Source organism: Heptranchias perlo, chromosome 9 (genome assembly GCF_035084215.1).
Source record: "Heptranchias perlo isolate sHepPer1 chromosome 9, sHepPer1.hap1, whole genome shotgun sequence".
NCBI classification, from domain to species: Eukaryota; Metazoa; Chordata; class Chondrichthyes; order Hexanchiformes; family Hexanchidae; genus Heptranchias; species Heptranchias perlo.
Genome location: NC_090333.1, coordinates 56,728,895 through 56,750,433, shown reverse-complemented (window position 1 = coordinate 56,750,433; position 21,539 = coordinate 56,728,895). Strand labels below are relative to the sequence as shown.

The 21,539-nt window shown below is 40.7% G+C and overlaps 1 protein-coding gene across 2 annotated transcripts in view; it reads left to right on the top strand.

The window, feature by feature from the left end:
- abl2 (c-abl oncogene 2, non-receptor tyrosine kinase) overlaps positions 1–20,599 on the top strand; it is a 112,948-nt gene extending 92,349 nt beyond the window's left edge. The window contains exons 4-12 of one of the 2 annotated variants that reach the window (XM_067990514.1): positions 2,656–2,928; positions 5,735–5,819; positions 6,833–7,010; positions 7,284–7,468; positions 9,670–9,822; positions 10,532–10,621; positions 11,323–11,484; positions 12,326–12,559; positions 12,854–20,599. In XM_067990514.1, the coding sequence (XP_067846615.1) occupies positions 2,656–2,928; positions 5,735–5,819; positions 6,833–7,010; positions 7,284–7,468; positions 9,670–9,822; positions 10,532–10,621; positions 11,323–11,484; positions 12,326–12,559; positions 12,854–14,046 (2,553 nt within the window). In that variant the 3' untranslated portion in view covers positions 14,047–20,599. Of the gene's footprint in view, positions 1–2,655; positions 2,929–5,734; positions 5,820–6,832; positions 7,011–7,283; positions 7,469–9,669; positions 9,823–10,531; positions 10,622–11,322; positions 11,485–12,325 lie in introns of both variants that reach the window. The other variant, XM_067990513.1, reaches the window with a different exon arrangement.
- The last annotated feature ends 940 nt before the right edge of the window (positions 20,600–21,539 follow it).

Genomic DNA, 21,539 nt, shown 5'->3' with positions numbered 1-21,539 from the left:
TGAACATGATGCAGGTTAGTTCACTGACTGCCTCTTTCAGCGGCCCACTTTGAACTTTTGTTGCTTTTGGGCTGGCACTGAACACACAAGTTGAAGCTATCTCTTTTTTGTTCAAGACACAAGTGTTGCCTTGTTCATAATGCTGGGTTGCTGCAGACTGTAAAGCTGCTGTTCACAGCGACCAGGCAATGTAAATACACAGAATGCTGCTTTGGTGCACTTTTCAGCCAGTTGTGAGGCATCAATCATTGAAACAAAACTACAGCTACTAAAAGTATTCAGGTGTCTTGAGTTCTTGACTCGCAGCCATGCAACTGTGGGTTTAAATCCTGGAGAAGTAGTCATTTGAACTTTATTATAGCTGGGCCAAGTCAGTCGAGGGAAGTGGGTATGGTATGCTGGAAGGAGCTATGAGGTAGGCGTCCAAAACTGGGATCCATCCCAATTTTCATTACTCAATAGCAATTTACGTAATAATTGGAATGATAATGAGTCAGCTGCTTTGCTGTATTAAGAAAGTTTTTTTAAAAAAGGCAAACCGAAATTATCATTGTGATATGTACACTTGTCCCACCCAGATGCTGTTGCTAGTGGGGCTCAGCTACTATAGCAGGCTTTCATGTGATTAGCCATTGTAGATTCTGAGAATTGTAAACTCCGTACTCACTTAAAAATCACAGTAAATCAGATCCTTATTACTGATTGAAAAACTTTGACCTGCTTAACGAGGCAAATGATGTACACCAATTTCCACGTATAATTTCTGATCTTAGCTCAGCTGGTAGCACTGCTGCTTTTGTGTCAACAAGTTGTTGGTTTCAGCCCTATTTTAGGACTCAAACACATGTAATCTAGGATATTTCAGAGCAGTACTAAAGAAATGCTAAATTATTGGCGATGTCATTTTTCAGATGAGATGTTAAGTTGAAGCCCTATTTGCCTTTTGAGCTGGGTGCAAAAGTTCTCATGGTACATTTGAAGAAGAGCAAGGGGGTTCTCCCCGATGCTGCCAGCATTCTTGCTGTAACCAACATCAACAGAAAAAAACAGATTAGCTGGCAGTTCCTTATTTGCTGTTTTTGGAATCTTGCTGCACACAAATTGGCTGCTGTATTTGCCTTTAGGTATAAGTCATTAACTGTGAAGTGTTTTGGGATGTGATATGGCGATATATAAATGCAACTCCTTTTATCTCAAATGAAAATAAAATTTAAAACTTTTTTTCTGTCCAATTATCATTGTGTTGCATACCTCCTGTAGCTGGCAGGACAAATTGGGCTGGATTACATTTCTTCTCTATCATTAGCAGTCCCCTTTTTAAGGGTGAGTGGAGTGACAGGTAGCATTTACAAGGGAGTTGGGCAGGGAGCTACCGGGCTGTTCCTTTTTAAATTTTAATTTGAAATAATATCACTGGTACCAATGAGTGGCAGAATTTGGAAAAGTGAAGGGAACTATATGCCTCAAATAATCTTTAATGATTTATCAAGTTTAGAAATAGTGCCATGTCCTAAATAGAAACTCTGTTAAACTTGGTGTCTAGCCAGAAAAAAAAACTTAACTTGACGTAGTTTGACATGATGGAAAAATCTGTAATCTCAGTTGCTTCATGAGTCAGTTTCTGCAGAAAAATTTGATTTGTATTGAAGTTTCGTTGGTTAGAAGCAATTCACAGGTAAAACAGATTTTCAGTGCCATATTGCCAGCTATGCCTTTCACCTTATTGTAAAACCGGTTATAAACTAAACAGTTTATTCATAGTTGAACTCTGCTAAATTCTGAATTAATTTGCCAATAAATGTTTTGTCAAAATCAGCCCAGTTATATGATACTGAATTTACTGCCCGAGTAAAGGTGGATTTCTGTATAAAGCGATAACTTGTCAAAATGTGAAATGGTTCCCTTTTTTAGGTTGACAGCAATGATTGGTAATCTTTTAGTTTGCCGATGAAAGGGGTTAAACACTCCAGCATTAGCCGGGGGGCGGGGGGACGGTGGCTGTGTGGTTAGTGCTGTATTTTACAAATACTTAACCCTTTGGCTTTTTTAACACCCACAATGCAAATCAGAACGGATTTATTTTGAGATACCATGACCCTATAAGGAGCTTACTGGGGAATATGTTTTAATGCATGACATCTGTTCTAATGAAGGGGGATAAACTGCTGTGCTAAGATATATTTTCTCCCGTATGTTCAGCATTGTTTTCTTCCCATTTTCTTTCTTTTCCTCATCATTTTTTCTCGCTCCCTTAGTCTGTATAGCTCAGGTAATCATTGAGCTGTACAGACTAGGAGGGGAGAAAACTGGAGAGGGAAAAAAATGAAAGGACAATAATCCTTGATTTTTTTTCTTGCAGAAACCAACTATCTTTCAACTGGAATAAAATTAAAGCGTGGATTATTTTCAGTTTTTAAAAAAATTATACCGCAGAGCAGCCACAATCTTCCTGCATTATTTCATCCGACTATACATAGTGCATCAAAATGCAGTTTGGGGGCATCTTCAGTGGATCTTGTCATTTGCTATCTCACGTAAATTGTCCACAAGTTTTAGGGAAACAAATAGTATTACAAAAGTGCTGGAGTTTGTTTTAACTACTTTGCTCTTTGTGGAAAAAGCAGTCCCAGAAGTAGTTGTGTTTTCTTTCCTCAGGTGTATGTGACAGCAGAGAGCCGGTTTAACACATTGGCAGAGCTTGTTCATCACCATTCCACCGTGGCCGACGGGCTGGTCACGACCCTGCACTACCCTGCTCCAAAATGCAACAAGCCCACTGTTTACGGAGTCTCTCCCATACATGACAAGTGGGAGATGGAGCGCACTGACATCACAATGAAACACAAGCTGGGCGGAGGGCAGTACGGGGAGGTGTACGTTGGACTCTGGAAGAAGTACAGCCTTACTGTAGCAGTAAAAACACTGAAGGTACATATTAGATGTCACAGGCAACAGTGTGCTGAGATACAGATTTATTGTCGGTAGTCCTTTTGACAACATATCACCCCCACCTTAGATTTGTTTAACTTTGTGCCATCTGCTCTATGTGAAAGCAAACAAAATGAAACTGGAGGAATTAATTTTCCCAGGGCTCATTTTTGCTGTATAAGTGTTCACTTGGTTAGGGGCACCAAAGTAGTGTGTTGTGTTATGTAGCCATATCTCAAATCATATGGATCTCCAGGATTTCTAAAGAATTATACTAGTCTGATATAGATTAGATGGGGTTGATGGCTCCAGCATGAGGAAGTGTGGCCAGAAATGCAACAGTCTGTTCTGGCTAAAATGCAGTTGTTTTTAAGGAATGCTTCACGTTAAGGCTGCTCTTTATTGTAGGTTTCAGACACATGGAGAGCAACCCAGGCTTAAAATTTTTTATCCAGTTGAAGATGAAGGGTAATCTGTGAACTAATAATTCAGTGTTTATAGATGTCTTAAAGCAAAGAACATGGGTGGCCATCATCATTCAGGGTGTTAGAATTCTCTGTCATGCCACAGGACGGTAGGGTGCTGGTTTGTGGTACTGATTTCCCGCACATTCAGTACCCAGTCTTAACCACAGTGTGCTTCAGTGCCACGCAGAAGCCAGGCACTTTCCCGTAGGGAATGAAGGGAGAACAGGGAGAAGAGGCAGCTCCTGCAAGCCTCTTTGTGGGTGGTTACAGAGCATTATTATTGGGAGAGGCCTGGAAAGTGATCTCCACACCTGTCTCTGTGAGGACAATAGGTGATGTGGAGAGACTAGAAGGGCAGAAAACAAGTGGTGTGGGAAAGTAACTTTAAGGTGAATTTTCTGCACTGATAACCTTGGTTTAATAGGATTGCCCATGTAATTAGAAAATGTGCATATTTCTGATTTTCTGTATCTTGTTGTTCAATTTGAATATTGGACAAATAGAATTTAATTTCATTTTTTTTAAGTGTCTTTTCTGTAGGACTTTTTTTTCTCTAACCCACCTGCTTTTAATGGCCAGGCAGTCTCAAATTTTATTTGAGCTGAATGGTCAGATGATAAGAACTCCCCAGGTATTTAACAAAATCAAGGTCTGCTTTTTTCAAAACAAAATTGTAATTTTTTTATATGTTTAGTTAATTTCTAATTAATTTTATTAATTGCAATAAAGCTGTTGTTTGAGGAAGGAGTTATGGCTCCATCTAGTGGTAATTACACCTCCTCAATTCTTATCCTCCATGCACCATAACATTAGCAGAATGAGAAGGATGGGGTTTGAGATGACTCCAGTGTTTTTAAAAATGCTTACGATATCAGGACATTGACCACGTGACTTTCTTATTCCTACTTATCAGTGTTGTTCCCATGGGCTTTGTTCCCAACAGTCAGCTGCAGCACCTTGCTACATGAAGAAATTTTTGTCAACTTATATTTTGCCCATGAAGTTCCATTGATGGTTTGTGTGCTTCAAATTTTCTAACTAGTGCAGCTGAATGTTGCAGTATCACGGCAACTTGCGTACCCAATGTTTTTCAACCGTCTCAGATTTGAGTGTGCAAAATCTGTCGAGGATAGTCTCAAAAATTGGAAGCCACTTGACAAAGATGAGTCCAAACCCTAAAGTGATATTAATACCAGAGGAGCAAGCCGAAAGACACCAGTTCTCAAGGGCAAGGGATCAGCCATCACTTCATTTAACCGGAGATCTGTTGTTCACGAGCTTGCCCACTCCCACCTGGGCTCCACTACCTCAACATCAACTGATAGCAAGAGTGAAGTGGAGGGTGTCAGCAACAGATTACCAGCACCAAGAACCGTGTGGCAACACTGTTGGCTGATAGGGGATTGGCATCAGAGAAAAGTCCATATGAGTTTTAAAAACATTTTGAATAAATTTGCACAGGGAAGTAAGAATTTTAACAGCCTTTCAAACTGACTAAAATGGCAAGTAGAAACTGTTCCTGCAGTTCGGGGAGGGGCTGTGCCAATACGCGTTGAGACAATATTTCTGACAACTTGCTGCCAAATTTTTCTCCTTTGTACTGGTGCTGTAAACCATGCTGGTGTAAAAACCAACAGATATTGGATTTACTGGTGCCTTTAGTAAATAGAATGTAATTTGACCCAAGAATGCAGCCACCAATCAAAAGTGGGGCAGGAAGCATGATCTTTCAGCACCTGACCTTGATCTTGCTGTGCCTCCGTACGGAGGGACTGAGCAGAGTCCAGACACTTACCCACAAGGAGCAAAAGGAAAATAAGAGAGCATGTTATCGCTTCGTCATGTTCATGCACTTGCTGGTTTTAGAGTAGCTTTGAGGGAGGCCTGGAAGCAGGCTGTCCAGCCCACGTACTCATCACACGGATTAACTAGCCCACACTTTTGGCGTGGATTGTGTGCATGACATGCAGCATATCCAACTGCTACTCTTGCCAAGGTGAATGTATGACACACAGATTATCTAGCCCACGTTCTTAGCTAGGGCTAGTACTTGATACATGGAAGACCAAGAGAGCAGAGGAAGAATACCTGTTTTTTTAAAAACTGTTAGAACAAAAAAGCTGCTGCAGAAGGTAGTGATATAAACAATTAAGGTGTTGAATTAAGTTTGTGCTAGAAAAAGTAGATTCAACATTATCTGTAGCATGCTAGGTTTTATCTTCAGTGCTGAGTAAGAATGGCCAATGCTGATTCATTGACGCTGCAAAAATTTGCAAATTTATGGCAAGTATGGTGCAACTGGCTAATTATTAACAGATTGTCTACCTTTTTTTTTGAAGGAGGACACAATGGAAGTGGAGGAATTCCTGAAAGAAGCTGCTGTAATGAAAGAAATTAAACATCCAAACTTAGTCCAGCTACTAGGCAAGTGTTTCTGGAATCTGTTCTAGTCTGATGAGAACTAGTCCTGTGTTGACAGCAGCGCAGTTCACTGTGATAATCTGACTTAAAAACGCCTCTTCACAGATTTATAAAAGTTGCTCCATTAGCTTACATTGTCCATAATGTAAGGCTTTTGAGTCTAGCTTGTTCTTGAACATTTCTTTTATCCATCCTCCCAGCCCCTTCCCCGAAAAAGGCCAACTGACACCACGTGAATTGTCAATCCATCGCGTGTGATCATATCTGAGTTACTAAAATATATATTCTGCTTGTGCTGCATGTTAAATGTTAAATCTTGCAAAAATTTCAAGCTGTGGCTTGATTTCAGCGTAGTTTGAGGCAGTGAGAGTGCTAATTGAGCCATTGATGTGGGGGTAGAATATTAACGCTGTGAATAATCTCTCCAAATGTATGCTGTAACAGCCTTGGCTCCGTGGTAACATTCTTGTCCCTGAGTCAGAAGGTCGTAGGTTCAAGTCACTCCAGAGACTTGAGTATATAATCTAGGCTGTCACTCCAGTGCAGTACAACGTGAGTGCTGCACTGTCTGAGGTGCCGTCTTTCGTATGAGACGTTAAACCGAGGCACATCTGCCCCCTATTCAAAGAAGAGCAAGGCAGTTCTCCCCGATGTCCTGGCCAGTATTTATCCCTCAACCAACATGTCCAAAAACAGATCATCTGGACATTGTTTCATTGTTTTTTGTGGGGCCTTGCTGTGTGCAAATTGGCTGCCGCATTTCCTACATTACAATGATAGCTGCACTTCAAAAAGTACTTAATTGGCTGTAAAGCGTTTTGGGACATCCTGAGGTCATGAAAGGTGTTATATAAATGCAAGTCTTTTTCCTTTTAAATAATCATTTTGAGATGGGTTATCAATAGTGTGTGTGAACTGGTACCAAACAAAAACTAGGTAGTTTGTGCTACTGTTCACCTGGTAAGTGTGTGCACATCGATTATAGTCTGAAATAATGTGCAATTCTGTGTCTTCAGGTGTCTGTACTTTGGAACCTCCCTTTTACATTGTAACTGAGTACATGCCCCATGGGAATTTGCTGGACTATCTGCGTGAGTGCAACCGGGAGGAGGTGAATGCCGTGGTGCTCTTGTACATGGCCACACAGATCTCCTCTGCCATGGAGTACCTGGAGAAAAAGAACTTCATTCACAGGTCAGGCACTTTAAAGAATACAAAGTACACTGTTAGAATGGCACTGATATGACTGGCTGGGGTTTCTCCCAGATATGTTGACAGGATCGATAACTCTTGAGCGTTGCATAAAGATAATTTTAAAATATCTCTGAAAATCCTTTTTTTAAAAAAAGATTAATACTTATTTTAGCATTTGGGTGTTATTTGTCATGCTGCTGAATCAATTAATTATTCACTTATGTAGACATTGAGTGGCCATTTTGACATGTTGATTTTGTTTCTTCGTTTCAGAGACCTGGCTGCTCGTAACTGCCTGGTTGGTGAGAATCACGTGGTGAAAGTTGCAGACTTCGGTTTGAGCAGGTTAATGACTGGTGATACGTACACCGCCCATGCTGGAGCTAAATTCCCAATTAAATGGACTGCACCAGAAAGCCTTGCCTACAATACCTTCTCAATAAAATCTGACGTGTGGGGTAAGTACTGCATGAGGATTTAATGAGCATTGGAGTCTGTAACAAAGTGCAGTATCATTAATCAGAGGAAGTGAGCTGAACTCAAATTTGTCTTTCGCCTCTGGACCCCAGGTAAAAATCCAAATAGGTATTTTGTTGGCAGGGTGGGAAAAGAAAAGCAATAATTTTTTAATTCTTGAATTCTGCACCTCTCATTCTACCCAATTCCACCCCTGTTGGAAGAACATATTGTCACAGTTTAGTTCCTTGGATGCATGATGTGTTTCTTGCAGAAAATGAGGAAAGATAGTAAAACGCTGTAATGTGTTAAATCTTGCAGCACTTCCAATCACTTTTTTTCTATATTTGGATGGGCGTAATTCCTGCATGTCAAATTTTTGTGGGGCAGTTTACATTTTAAAATTCTCATTCTTGAGTGAGTTATCTATTTTATGGATTTAGTCTTCAATCAAAAAGGCTGCAGAGTGTTTTGTTCTGAAGTATAATAGTTTTATTAAGAACTTATCATACATAACAAAGATGTTAAAATACAAGAGTACAATTAAACATACTATTAAGATGAATACAACCGTACAAAATTTATCACTAAAAGGCCTCGAAGTGCACTTTTGACGATCCTTGTTACCAGTTGAGCTATCCAGCCTCACTCCGAGAACGTTCTAATCAATACAAAGATGAACTCATATACGTTTTAGACACATTAGCACTACATGGGCCTCCCATCAGTCATCCTCTGTGTCTTCTGGATTGCCATCTGTGCTACTCCCTTATACACACAACATCTGACTATACCACCTCCCTTATGATTAATTACCTCCGAGTTATCAAGAATCATAGAAGTTTACAACATGGAAACAGGCCCTTCGGCCCAACATGTCCATGTCGCCCAGTTTATACCACTAAGCTAGTCCCAATTGCCTGCACTTATAGAATCATAGAACTCTTGGTCCAAAGCATCTCGCAATCTTACCAAAGTATGGGTAACTCCCTTTACCCATATTATGAACAGGAGATGAGAATGACACCAGATGCTCATTACTCAAAGGAGCCCTCTCTGCCAAAGGTCATAAGCTTGTTTTGGATGAACAGAAAGCCGATGTTCACAGGGAAAACTAACCTTGCTTTTCCCTAACAAGGTTAGCAATATTATAGAAAGCTTGTATAATGCTTTGCTTACACTTGTTTTCGAATCACTCCCTATCTCTATAACCTCCTTCAGCCCTATGACCCTCCAAGATCTCTGGGCTCCTCCAATCCTGGCATCCTCCAATCCTGGCCTCTTGTGCATCCCTGATTTTAATTGCTCCATCATTGGCGGCCGTGCCTTCAGCTGCCAAGGCCCTAAACTCTGGAATTCCCTTAAAACCTCTCTACCTCTCTCAACAGCAACTTGCATTTATATAGTCTTTAACTTGGTAAAATGTCCCAAGGCACTTGACGAGCGTTATCAAACAAAATTTGACACTGAGTTACATGAGGTATTAGGACAGGTGACCAAATGCTTGGTCAAAGAGGTAGGTTTTAAGGAGAGTCTTAAAGGAGGAGAGAGAGGCAGAGAGGTCCAGAGCTTAGGGCCTCAGCAGCTGAAGGCACAGCCACCAATAGTGGAGCGCATCTCCGATTTTAATTGCAAGAGGCCAGAATTGGAGGAGCTCAGAGATCTCGGAGAGTTGTAGGGCTGGATGAAGTTAGAGATAGGGAGGGGTAAGGCCATGGAGGGATTTGAAAACAAGGATGAGAATTTTAAAATCAAGGCATTCCCTGACTGGGAGCTGATGTAGGTCCATAAAACCTACCTCTCACCTGTCCTAATACCTCCTTATGTGGCTCGATCTCAAATTTTGTCTGATAACACTCCCGTGAAGTGCCTTGGGACATTTTACTACGTCAAAGGCGCTATATAAATACAAGTTGTTGTAAATGTGGAATTAAGAATTTCTAATAGAAATATGTAAATAAGGACAGAATGTATGACTTTAAAATGGGGACTGAATTAAGTCTTCACACCTTGGTTGAATTATTCTCTCCCTTTACATGAGAGACAAGAAAATAGAGTAATTTTTGAAAACTGATGCTTGTACGGCATTGAACATCTCATGAAAATTTTATTGTCAATGGATGCAGGTCTTACAAGTGATGGTTCATGGCATATTAGGAACTTTAGATGGTGTTTTATCAAATTCTATATCTCCATCTCTTAGCATTTGGAGTGCTACTGTGGGAAATTGCCACATACGGGATGTCTCCATACCCAGGAATCGATCTGTCTCAGGTATATGATCTACTTGAGAAGGGGTACAGAATGGAACAACCTGAGGGCTGTCCACCCAAAGTCTACGAACTGATGAGATCATGTAAGTAACAATGTGCCAATTTTCACAATGGTTGTGACAGGTCTTCCAACAAACCTTTTTGTGTGTGTTTAACAATGCAAATATATTTTGAATAATTAGTGGGAATCACATTTTATTCACATGTCACATAGTTCTTCAGCTCAATCCAAGTGAAAGTAACTCTAATAATGATGCCATTATAAAGCAATGATCCTTAAAGTTTGATGAATTCAAGTAGCCGCATCTTTGTTTAAACGTTACTTGTATTACGATATTGTGACCTAGGTTTCCTGGTCATAACACTAATAGTCACCCATTTTAAATGAATGGATACAGGTGACATTACGGTTGGAAAACCTAGGCCCATTTCTGATTGGTAACCCTACTCCTAATGCAGAGGTTGAGTTGCCATTTTTATTTTAAACAAAAAAAAATCCGCTAATCATTCTGTAACGCTGTGAACAGTTTTGCCTGATCACAATTTCAAATAGAGGATGAGTACAGTGTTGTGCTGCGACTGTACTTGGCAAATTCATCATTAAGGTTTGGAGCAGCTTGCCATGAATTTAACTTTGAGGACGGCAGTAACATCTTATATTTGTCTAACTATTGTATTGTACATGTACCTTTTGAAAACCAAATTCAAATGCTACTCCAAAAGTGAGAAAACTTCCTTGTGGAGAGATGGCATGGATCAAAGCTGCTTCACGTGTCTGTTTTCCTCCCTTAGGTTGGCAGTGGAATCCTATGGAGCGTCCATCATTTGCTGAGATCCATCAGGCATTTGAGACCATGTTCCACGACTCCAGTATTTCAGAAGGTAAAAGATCAATGAATTTTGTTCTTAATGTTTTTCAGTAGTATACTCCTTACTCCAGTTATGGTGACAGCCAGTTCCTCTTTGTTATTGAAAGAACAAACAATCTTGCTGTCTGGTGTCATGAATGGGAGATTCACATGTGGATCAAACTTGCTTTTAGATAGAACTTTGTCTCTTCCTGCTGTGCTGCAAAATTTAGAAGCTTTTTGATCCTTAAAGGAAACAGCAAAACCAAGTCACTAATGCCACAGTGAGGCAGACAAACTGCTTCCAAGTCCTGAATTGGCAATTTGCAAGCAGAACAGTAAGGGTCTTTTTGAAAGAAGCAGCTGTGACGTATTGACAGGCTGTCACCTTGTACTCAGTGGCTATATACATGAGCCTTTTGAGGGCTGCTGAACCAAGTTAAAGCGCTAAATTAATATTTTTTTTAAACCACAGAATGAAGTGAAATTAGAACAGCTAAGTATACACAAGAAAGGGGTGTGAAAAGACAGTCAAGTCCATCCACGCTCACCCTATTCATTAGATGGTGCATTTTCAGATAAACTACGTCCAACCGCTCCAATGCTTGTTCGTGTGCGCTCGCTCTCGTTCTCCGCCTCTCTCTCTCCTCTATCTCATTTATTTTTATATTTTTATAAGTTTTGAAGACTAAAACCAGAAATTCAAACTTGTCAGTGCTCCTTTTCCTCTGGCAGAAGTTGCAGAAGAACTTGGAAAAACTGCTTCTTCAACTGTGATCACCCACCAGCTTCAGTTACCCCTGCTCCCAACAAAAACTCGAACACTAAAGAAAAATGCAGAAAATAAGGAAAACATGGACATGGATCATCCTGCTGTAGCTCAAACCACGGTGCCAGGTACTTGTGTCACTTTTTGATTGTTTTTTGCATTTTGTCCTTTTAAGTTTGCCCCTCTGTTAGCCCTTCTCCCCTTGGTTGCTATCTTCTCTGAAGCTCCCTTTAGCTAGGGTGGTAGGTGAACAAGTCACAGACACGCCACCGCCCCCTCCCCACCCCCCCTCCCCCCCCACCCCAGTGATTGCCAACACATCATTGTTGTATTGTGTAATGGACCAAATTGGTCCAAATGGCAGACCTCTCATTTCCCCCAATAATTAAAAAAAATCCTGGCTAAAGTCTCTCAAAGCTTTTAATGTGCAATTAAACACGAGACGCAGTTGGTGAAGTGAGCATCTTAACCACAATTCTTGGCCATTTACTTCATGTTTAACTCTGAGGTACTGCAACAAATCTGTAAGATGGACTTTCAAAAGCCACACTTTTCTGGAGAAATTGCCAGTCAAATATGATATAATTGCAGACTGTAAAAAATAACTGAACCAATAAATAGTGCATTCACTAGACCATATGTACAGAGAGACTTCCATGCAGAGTCGTTTTTCCCCTTTCAGCTTCAATGTTAGTAGTATTAGAAACTTAATTTAAAGATAATCAGTTATAAAGAACAAAGCAGGCAATATTACGAAGTGAGTGTTTGTGAAGTAGGAAAATTTAGAAGCTAGAAAATAAACTCAAGCTTGCAAGATTGCAGGAAAAGAAAAAAAACTGCAAAGGAGGAAAATGAGAACGTAAACTGCAGCTGGAGACAGAACAAGAAGATGAACAAGCATTGATCATACAGTTAAATGCTTCCTTTTAATCTGGAGTTACATTAATTTTGTTTTTCTTTTCCCAATAGGAATGGGAACAAGCACAGTCCCATGTAGCATCTCCCCAGCATTGCCTCGTAAGCAGAGAGATAAATCACCCAGTGGACTCCTGGACGATAGCAAAGAGACCCTGTTCACTAGAGATAGAAAAGCTGGCTTCTTCAGTTCCTTTATGAAGAAGAAGACTGTCCCTATGCCTCCTAAGCGCAGCAGCTCCTTCCGAGAGATGGAGAACCACCCACACAAAAAATACGAGATAACGGGTAACTTTTCTTCTTTCTCGTCTTTTCAGCACTCAGATGGTCTTACATTTGTCCAATCACACGCTGATGGGAATCACGCACAGGCTCGATGCTGTGGCAGGGGTTCTGTGCAAAGAAACTCTAATGGTGGTGTAACTACTGGAGGGTGGGCAGGATTTGCTGGGTTTTTCACTCCACGCTTAATAAAAAAGACACTTGGCTTAAAAGCTGGGAAGCCTTCGAGTAATGATGATTCAAGCTTGGAAGCCACCAAACCTTTCCCTAGGTCAAATTCTACTTCTTCCATGTCTTCAGGGCTGCAGGAGCTGGATCGACTAGCCTTGACTCTTCCCAGAAATTGTCACCGCAACAGAATTCAACTAGATCATCCCGTGCCCATCAACTCTAAAGAGGAGGGAGCAGGGAGGTTAACAGATCCACTACATAGAAAAGCAGAAGATGGAGTTTCTTCATTGAGAGACAAATCAAAAGCAAAGCTCTTGGCAAGGGGTGCTGCATCACCACCTCTCAGGGCCCATGCAGGCAATGGAGACAGTGATCTTCCACAGAGCCTGAACTCAGTACCAGTTGGGCGTGGAGAAACCAATAGTAGCCATTCCGGACCTATGGGCTTGAAAGAGGATGTGGAAAAGATGGGTTGGTCCTCTCCAGTGAAGATTTCTGCCACACTCCCAGCAACTCATAATCACAAAGTACCTGTTCTGATATCTCCAACTTTGAAGCATGCTCCTGCAGAAGTTCAGTTGATTGGAACAGATTCTCTGGGAAACAAATTCAAACTCCTGTCAGAGCACCAGGTTGCATCTGAAAGGGAGAGGCCAAGGCTTGTGAAACCGAAATGTGCACCACCCCCACCCCCTCCACCTCCACCGTCTCTAAAACTATTGCAGCCTCCTCCTAGCACCAGTCTCAACAGCACAGAAACAGCAGAGGACTGTGAGAGCACATCAGCGGCACAGCAGGAGTTTGAGATTAACGGTGAAAGTGGCAAAAGGCCAACGATGGCAGTGTTTGGAAAGATCTCCAGACCATCCATGCCACCCCCCCAAGTGCCTCCAGCTTTATCCATTCCCATGGCAGCTTCTTCCAAACTTGCAAATGGTGCCTCTGTAACTACAGGCGCTAGAATTTCCTTGCGCAAAACCAAGCTGCCACCAGAGAAGGTGCCATCAGAAAAAATCAGCAAAGAAGCACTGTTAGAGTGTGCCGAGCTTCTCTCCAGTGTCATTGACAGTGGCTCAGAGTCCACCTCCAACAGCCAATTAGTTGAAGCAGGACATCAATTGCTAGATCATTGCTCTGGTTACGTGGACTGCATTACGCAGATGAGGAACAAGTTTGCTTTCCGTGAAGCTGTAAGCAAATTAGAACAGAGCCTGCATGAGCTCCAGGTATCCTCCACAGCTTCGACTGGACTTCCTACAAACCCTGTGCTCAGTAACTTACTGACGTGTGTTAAAGAGCTAAGTGATATTGTGCAGAGGTAGCTGAGAAGGCCTTACTGTTTGTGCGAGGATTAGTGACTCGAGTTTATTATCTGAAGTACCTCAGCAAATGTTCAGCTCTTCAATGTTTACAGATTCATCTCTTTCAGTCAATTGAGTCCTGGTTAGAGCTGTCTGTGCATAGTGAGATTGCGGGAGGGGGGGAAACACTATCTCTACCATTTACTGGGTGGAGTGCTACTCCTGATATTAGATACATTTTATGGAAAAGGTCCAAAACCAACTATTTTGGGTCATGACCCAGGTAAGTTTTTTTATCCCCCCTACTGGACAGTCCTAAGGGACACTTCCCTTTTGAAGAGGAAATCAAGCCTAACCGTTTCAGTATACCCAATAGCATTGAGCTCCAATCACAGTAGTTATGATCAATTATTTAAGTGCAAAACACAACAGTCTTGTTACTAGGTTTATTTCGAGTACTTGTATCAATACACTATCAAAAAATTACACTTAAGCCAGTTTGCTTTAATGTTGTCAATGTGCTGCTTGTGAGGTACTGTTAACTCATCACCAATTATTCCCATCACAATCACCAGTGGTGATAAACCTGCAGCCACCAACACTTCATCCTATTGGAGCATTGTGCAAAACTCTGTCCAGACACACCCAAATGTGGAAGGACAAATATACAATCTGTTGTGCCAGGTGTTTTTCATAGTTCAAGTGGACATAGTATGAAAAATCATGCACCTACTGTTAATCTTTACTGAAATGCTAGTGACAAGACTGCAAAATAAAGCATGGGCATGTTGGCTTCCTCTTCACGTTTGGTGATATTGCTGATAGCAGTTTCCTCTTGGGAAACACTGTTCAGGGGCAGCAGCCAAACAAAACTCTAATCTCAGCTGACCCGTAAATTTAATTCAGATTGATAATTTTTTCTATAATCTCCAATGAAGCAGTATTGTCCCCTTTGCAACGTCCTGTGTTTTTGGCAGCAAGTATTGGAATTCCATAGGCACACTACTTCAGAAAGTCCCTCAGAACTGTCATGGGGTTAAAGACACACCTCTGTAATGTTGCTTCTCAGAATGGACCTCATGTTTATATTTTTGGTGAATGGAAAAAAAAACGTTATGTGGCAGGGTCTGCCATGACTTCAGAATGACAATGTGAATTGTATTACCTTGGGATTGCTAAGTGAATCTACTGTGTTTGCTGTGAGTGTAGAAAATGACATCCCTGAATCATGCACACAGTCAAGTCACAGCTTTACCGCAGTCAATATTTATGACAGGGAACCCCCTCTCTCTCCGCCCATGTACTCACCCTGTGGTGCTGGAGCATCTTGAAAGTCCCACAGGAATATTGCATCTGTTTTTTCTCTGTTCACAGCAAAAGATTATAAAAAGAAAAATGCACACATTTTGGAATCACTTCTAAAGCCATTTGTCCTGTATAGATACTGTAATTTCTGTGGTAAAAGAAATTTAGTCAGTGACAAATACTGGTGTTTCACACCATGTACTTCAGCCATTTTTCCATTGTGATTGTGACTGTTAAAGAAAAGCTCTTAATCCAAGTTCCTGACTATAAATTAGAAACAGTTAGTTCTGAGAAACAGTTGCTTGTCTAATCAGTGGTCAGGAGGATAATTTTTACACTCTCCCTGAAAAACCTTCCCGTTGTGTTTACACCTTAACCTTCCAGCACGTGGAAACTTTACCATGAATTTAATTAGTTTTTAAAATGTCTTTAAATACAAGACCAATGAGTGGCCAGTAACCCTGTTCTTATGACCACGTGTTTCCCCCCTCATATTACTGTTCCTGAATGCGTGCTCGGTTCCTATGAAGCATTCCAATTATTCTCATGCCACCACAGAATTAATTTTTCCATCTTTACTGTTGTCCTCCCCCATACACATTGCTGCCTCCAACAATAGCCATATAGCATGTGCACTGGTGCTGCACAAAATAATTTCTGGTAAGGCCATATATTTAATGAGAGCAACTTTTATTTCCTATGAAGAAAAAATAGTGAAGCTTAAGCTGTGCCCAGCCCAAGGAGGTAACGGTATGAATTAGAACATAAGAACATAAGAAATAGGAGCAGGGATAGGCCATACAACCCCTCGAGCCTGCTTCGCCATTCAATAAGACCATGGCTGATCTTCGACCTCAACTCCACTTCCGCCCTATCCCCATATCCCTTGATTCCCCTAGAGTCCAAAAATCTATCGATCTCAGTCTTTGAATATACTCAACGACTGAGCATCCACAGCCCTCTGGGGTGGAGAGTTCCAAATATTCACGACCCTCTGAGTAAAGAAATTCTTCCTCATCTCAGTCCTAAATGTCTGACCCCTTATCCTGAGATTATGCCTCCTAGTTCTAGACTCTCCAGCCAAGGAAACATCCTTTCAGCGTCTACTCTGTCAAGCCCTCTTAGAATCTTATCTGTCTCAATGAGATCACCTCTCATTCATCTAAATTAGAGAACATAGGCCCATTCTACTCAATCTTTCCTCATAGGACAACCCTCTCATCCCAAGCATCAATCTAGTGAACCTTCATTGCACCACCTCTCGACAAGTATATCCTTCCTTAGGTAAGGAGACCAAAACTCTACACAGTACACCAGGTGTGGTCTCACCAAAACCCTATACAATTGCTGCAAGACTTCCTTACTCTTGTACTCCAACCCCCTTGCAGTAAAGGCCAACATACCATTTGCCTTCCTAATTGCTTGCTGTACCTGCATGTTAACTTTGTGTTTCGTGTACAAGGACACCTAAATCTCTCTAAACATCAACATTTAATAGTTTCTCACCATTTAAAAAAATTCTGCTTTTCTGTTCTTCCTACCAAAGTGAATAACCTCACATTTCCCCACTTTATACTCCATCTGCCACCTTCTTGCCCATTCACTTAACCTGTTGATATCCCTTTGCAGACTACTTGTGTCCTCTTAACAGCTTACTTTTTCACCTAGCTTTGTGTCATCAGCAAACTTGAATACGTTACACTCGGTCCCTTCGTCTAATCATTAATATTGCTGCCAAGGGCGCATTTTATCAATGTTGGGATCTGGAGTCATGATTGTATGTGCACTAGTTAATACCAAGGCAACACTATGTAATACATGGTGTCGGAGTTTTAAAGAAAGGTGCATCTCTTTGCACCATAGAGACAGATCATAAGGAGCGTGACAACAACCCCTCACGCCACACCATTGTTTCTGGTAGGATGAGGGAAGATACTGTTTTTCTGACAACACTAAAGTAACCTTGCTGTGTCCAGTGAAATGCAGATTTTTATTATTTTTTATTTTTGAGTGCTGTGACCGTCCGATCGTGTTTGCATTATTACCTGTGGACTGTCATTTCAGACTGTTTGCTGCTGATTATTTGCAGAAATACTCTGTGTGCATTTATACCAAAGGCCACTTGGTTCAATCATTTTTTAGTGCAATTTAGGCTGGGTCAAACTCATTTCTGGTTTCATGGGCAGATCTGCAATTAAGATTTATATTTATAGCAAAGATTGTTTGGTCTACTCTAATAAATGACCCAACAGCATGTGAGACAAAATCCAGTCTTGCTGATTTTGAAACATACCGTGAAGTCACATTGTCTCATACCATGACTTTTTAGTTAGTCCCTCACTTACTCTTCAGATACTGTCTGTGACTTCTCATTTGACTCCCTCGCCATAACTTTGCTGGCACAGTCCTCCTCATCATGTTAAATTGCTTGGGAGAAGAACATCAAAGCATTTCTCAGTGTTGCTCAGTCCAAAGTGGGTATGGTTTTGGAAACCACTGATTCAGCTTTTCAGCTGTATCAGGGATCCGTTAGGTTTGTGGTACACAAGGACTGGAACCCCCATGGTTTGTGCTTTTGGCTGACCTCAGCTAGATAATGGTAGAAGTGCTGCATTTGGCCTCAGCCAGGGTTCAGATCCTGATTGCTGCTCCTTCTTGGAAAATATGCATATGAAGTTGAGCTTAGCACAGAATTGAACGCTACTGTGATGCATACTGCAGTTTGGAGACTAAAGATGAAGCCATAAGACCTCATGGTTTAACACAGGCAAAATACAATTTGGCTTGCCCCAATATGTTCTTTTTAAATATCGTATTTCTAATGCAACTGGGATAATATATGTTCTGGAGAGAGTGGTCACGATTGGAGCTCAGGGTGTTTTATAGTCTATCCATTAATTCTGCGCAATATTTCAAAGAGAAGGAATGTCTTATTTGTTCTAAGCAATACCACGAACCATCGTCCGTTCCCCCCCCCCCCCCAAACCTCAGAGAAAATAGGTATGCTTCCAAAAGAAAAAATAATTTAGTTATATGGCTTTCTGCACCCATTGAGCAATCAAACTATTCAGACCAGGAAGATCCCAGATGCAATCCTTGTTTTGTGCTGGTGCAGCAGAGATGGGAATATTAGCCAAGGATTTTGGCCCTGATTGCTGGAAATGCTGGTATGTCAATGTTGGAGGAGGACACAATTAGGTTTTGGTTGTGTTTCTCCCTCAGGATGGAATAGGTTGTAATCATCCATGGTTAAGGCTGGACTTTAGTTGAGGTATAGGAGAGTGACTGGATTCCATGGAAACTTATTCCCAGCATGAAAACAATGCATTCATTGTAGAAGGGGAGGGACAAAATTGGTGAATTTTTTTCCAACAATATTCTGAGCTGCAAATTGAGGTCACTCTTTGCATCACTGACTAGGAGTATCCCACATGTTCTAGAGTGGCTCTGTTTAAAGCTATGAAGGCCACAATTTCAAACCAGTCTAAATGCTGCTTCACCCAGATTCCTTCGGTTCCCTGGTTGGTCTCAGGTCATGGCTCATGTTTTCAATGGAGTCACCGATATTGAGTGTGATCGTGCAGGCTCCTAGGTCAATCACCATTTGAAAGAGAAAGATCCATTAACATTTTGAGTGGTTCTTCAGAGCTCAAGTATTTTGTGTGCTTTATATCTTGTATGCAATAAATCACACAATTTAGAATCCCATATCTTATCCTTCTCCAGTGATAAAACCTTGTGTTATCTTCATTGCATTTCGATATTCTGTCACAATCGCACTGTGTGTGATGTATGTAAGTTAAGGGCAGAATGGGGTCCTTTTTAATCTGGACTACAAATTCACATTACCAGAAAATCTTTCAAGTTTGCGATCTGAGTCTGTAATGAATATAACCAGTGGACCATATATTTTAAAAACTATTAGTGTACAGTCAAATCATACTGTGAAATCCTTAATGGGTAATCGACAATCAGTGTCAGCCTTGGCTCAGTTGTGGCACTCTCGTCTCTGAATCAGAAGGTTGTGGGTTCAAGCCCCATTCCAGAGATTTGAGTTCGTAACCTAGGCTGACACTTCAGTGCAATACTGAAGGAGAGCTGCACTCTGAGGTACCGTCTTTCAAATAAGACGGTAAAACGAGAACCTGCCCGCTCCATCAGTGGACATGAAAGATCCCATAGCACTATTCGAAGAGCAGGGTTCTCCTGGTGTCTTGGGCTATGTTAATCCTTCAACCAACATTGCTAAAACAGATTATCTGGTCATGTGGGACTTCACTGTGCACACACTGGCTACCGCGTTTCCCTACATTACAACAGAGACTACACTTCAAAAGTACTTAATTGGCTGTAAAGCGCTTTGGGACATCCTGAGATCATGAAAGTCGCTATATAAATGCAAGTCCTTTACAATGAGGTGTAGGGAAGCTATCGCAAGATGGGTGGGGTTTGGATTTATCTTCCCCATGATCAAATTATTTTCCTTTTGCATTAGAAATGAAAAGCAAAAATCTTAAGTGCATGGGCACAAGAGTTCTGTTGGCCTTTTAACTTCATTTTTTGGATTTAACTGCAAAACAAAAGTATCTGAAGTTGATTGCCATTTTATAAGTTATCCAGCTAGCTATGCTGAGAATTGGAAACATATTGAAGAACACTTCCTTTATCCTCTCTTAGCATTTGTGAACATCACTCAGACTTGTTGGAGACATGTCTGTAGATTTACTGAAGTGAAGAACAGCATTAAGGAAATGTTTGACCATGAATGTTGGTGGGTTACTGCTGAAAATGTTCTAATTTTTTTTAAGCAGCGTTTCTTACTGAGTGTAGCTGTGTAGTACTGTACCTTCATGTGTCTGAAGGTTTAATGATTCACTCCAACACAGATGCAACCTTATCTATCCCCAAATGTTCAAGGAATGGGTTAACCTTCAATTCAGAACTGCAAACTGATCTGTGAGGTGAACCCTAGAACCTGGTTCGTCCCAGATTGACTAAAATACCTCTTTTTATTGGGGTTGGGGTGGGGGTGGAGCAAAAGATTGTTTTGTTAAACATGGGTGTATGTCAGGTTTTGCAAGAAAGCAGAAATGAATTTATCCAAGCCTTTAAAACACTCTAAGATGTGTAAATATGTGAATTAACAGGGGTTTGAGGGATGGCAGAACTACCAGAATGAACACTCTAAATGACACGAGCAGTATTTTGTTCTTTTTGTACTATAAATATGTTTGAGTTTGTAATTAAATTATCACAGAATTATGGTTCAGTGGAGTGTTTTTGGCAGTGTTGGCTTGTTGTAAGTACTTTTGATGTATCCACATGGTCAGGATCATAAATAACACATCATTCTCCATTCCACAGTTAAACAAAAATTATCAGCATTTAAAATATTTTACAATGATATGCTTTATAGCCAGTGGAGAAGGACTTCATGTTTTCATTGATAGTAAGCTTTTGCAACGCACAAAAAAAGTTGTTAAATATTTAAATCTATGCTGAGTTCAAGGTGCTGGAAACTAATTTATTTTTCATTATGGCTGCAATGATCAGACCCCCACCCACATGTGAAAGCACTTTACTGTAATACATGATTATTTCTAAAGTGCATCTGCCTGAAATGTGTTTTTTCTGGAGAAAACTTATTAGAAATTTTAAATTGATATTTTGTTAATCTGTTTTATGCTTAAAAGATTTTTTCTAAGATGTAAGTTGTGCTGGTGCTATTAAAGATTTCTCCTAATTATGTAAAAGCTGTTGGGACACCATACCATCGATGAGGATCTTTCTGCACCCTATGTTTAAGAATGCCAATGAAATTGGTTACAAGAATCACATGACCAAGGCTACTGCTGAATCCCACAGTGAAACATTTCTAATTTGTCCCACCCAGGTACGTGATTTGGACTCCTCGTCTGCTATATTGCAATATCCAGCAGAATATGTCTTGAGACATTACATCAAATATATATCAAACCATTTTCCAGATACATATTGCCACATTTTATGCAGAATAAAAGATCTTGGAGGAGATTTTAGGGGCACTCTTGTATGTTACAATGACGTTTCCAAAATATTATCTCTTGAAACAATTGGCACACATTTAAACATGTTAAAGGAACAGGAGCTTCTACAACACTGCTTTATGATGAATGCACATTGCTCAGCCGAAAACGAGACATGTTACATTCCAGTAATAGCAATGAAAT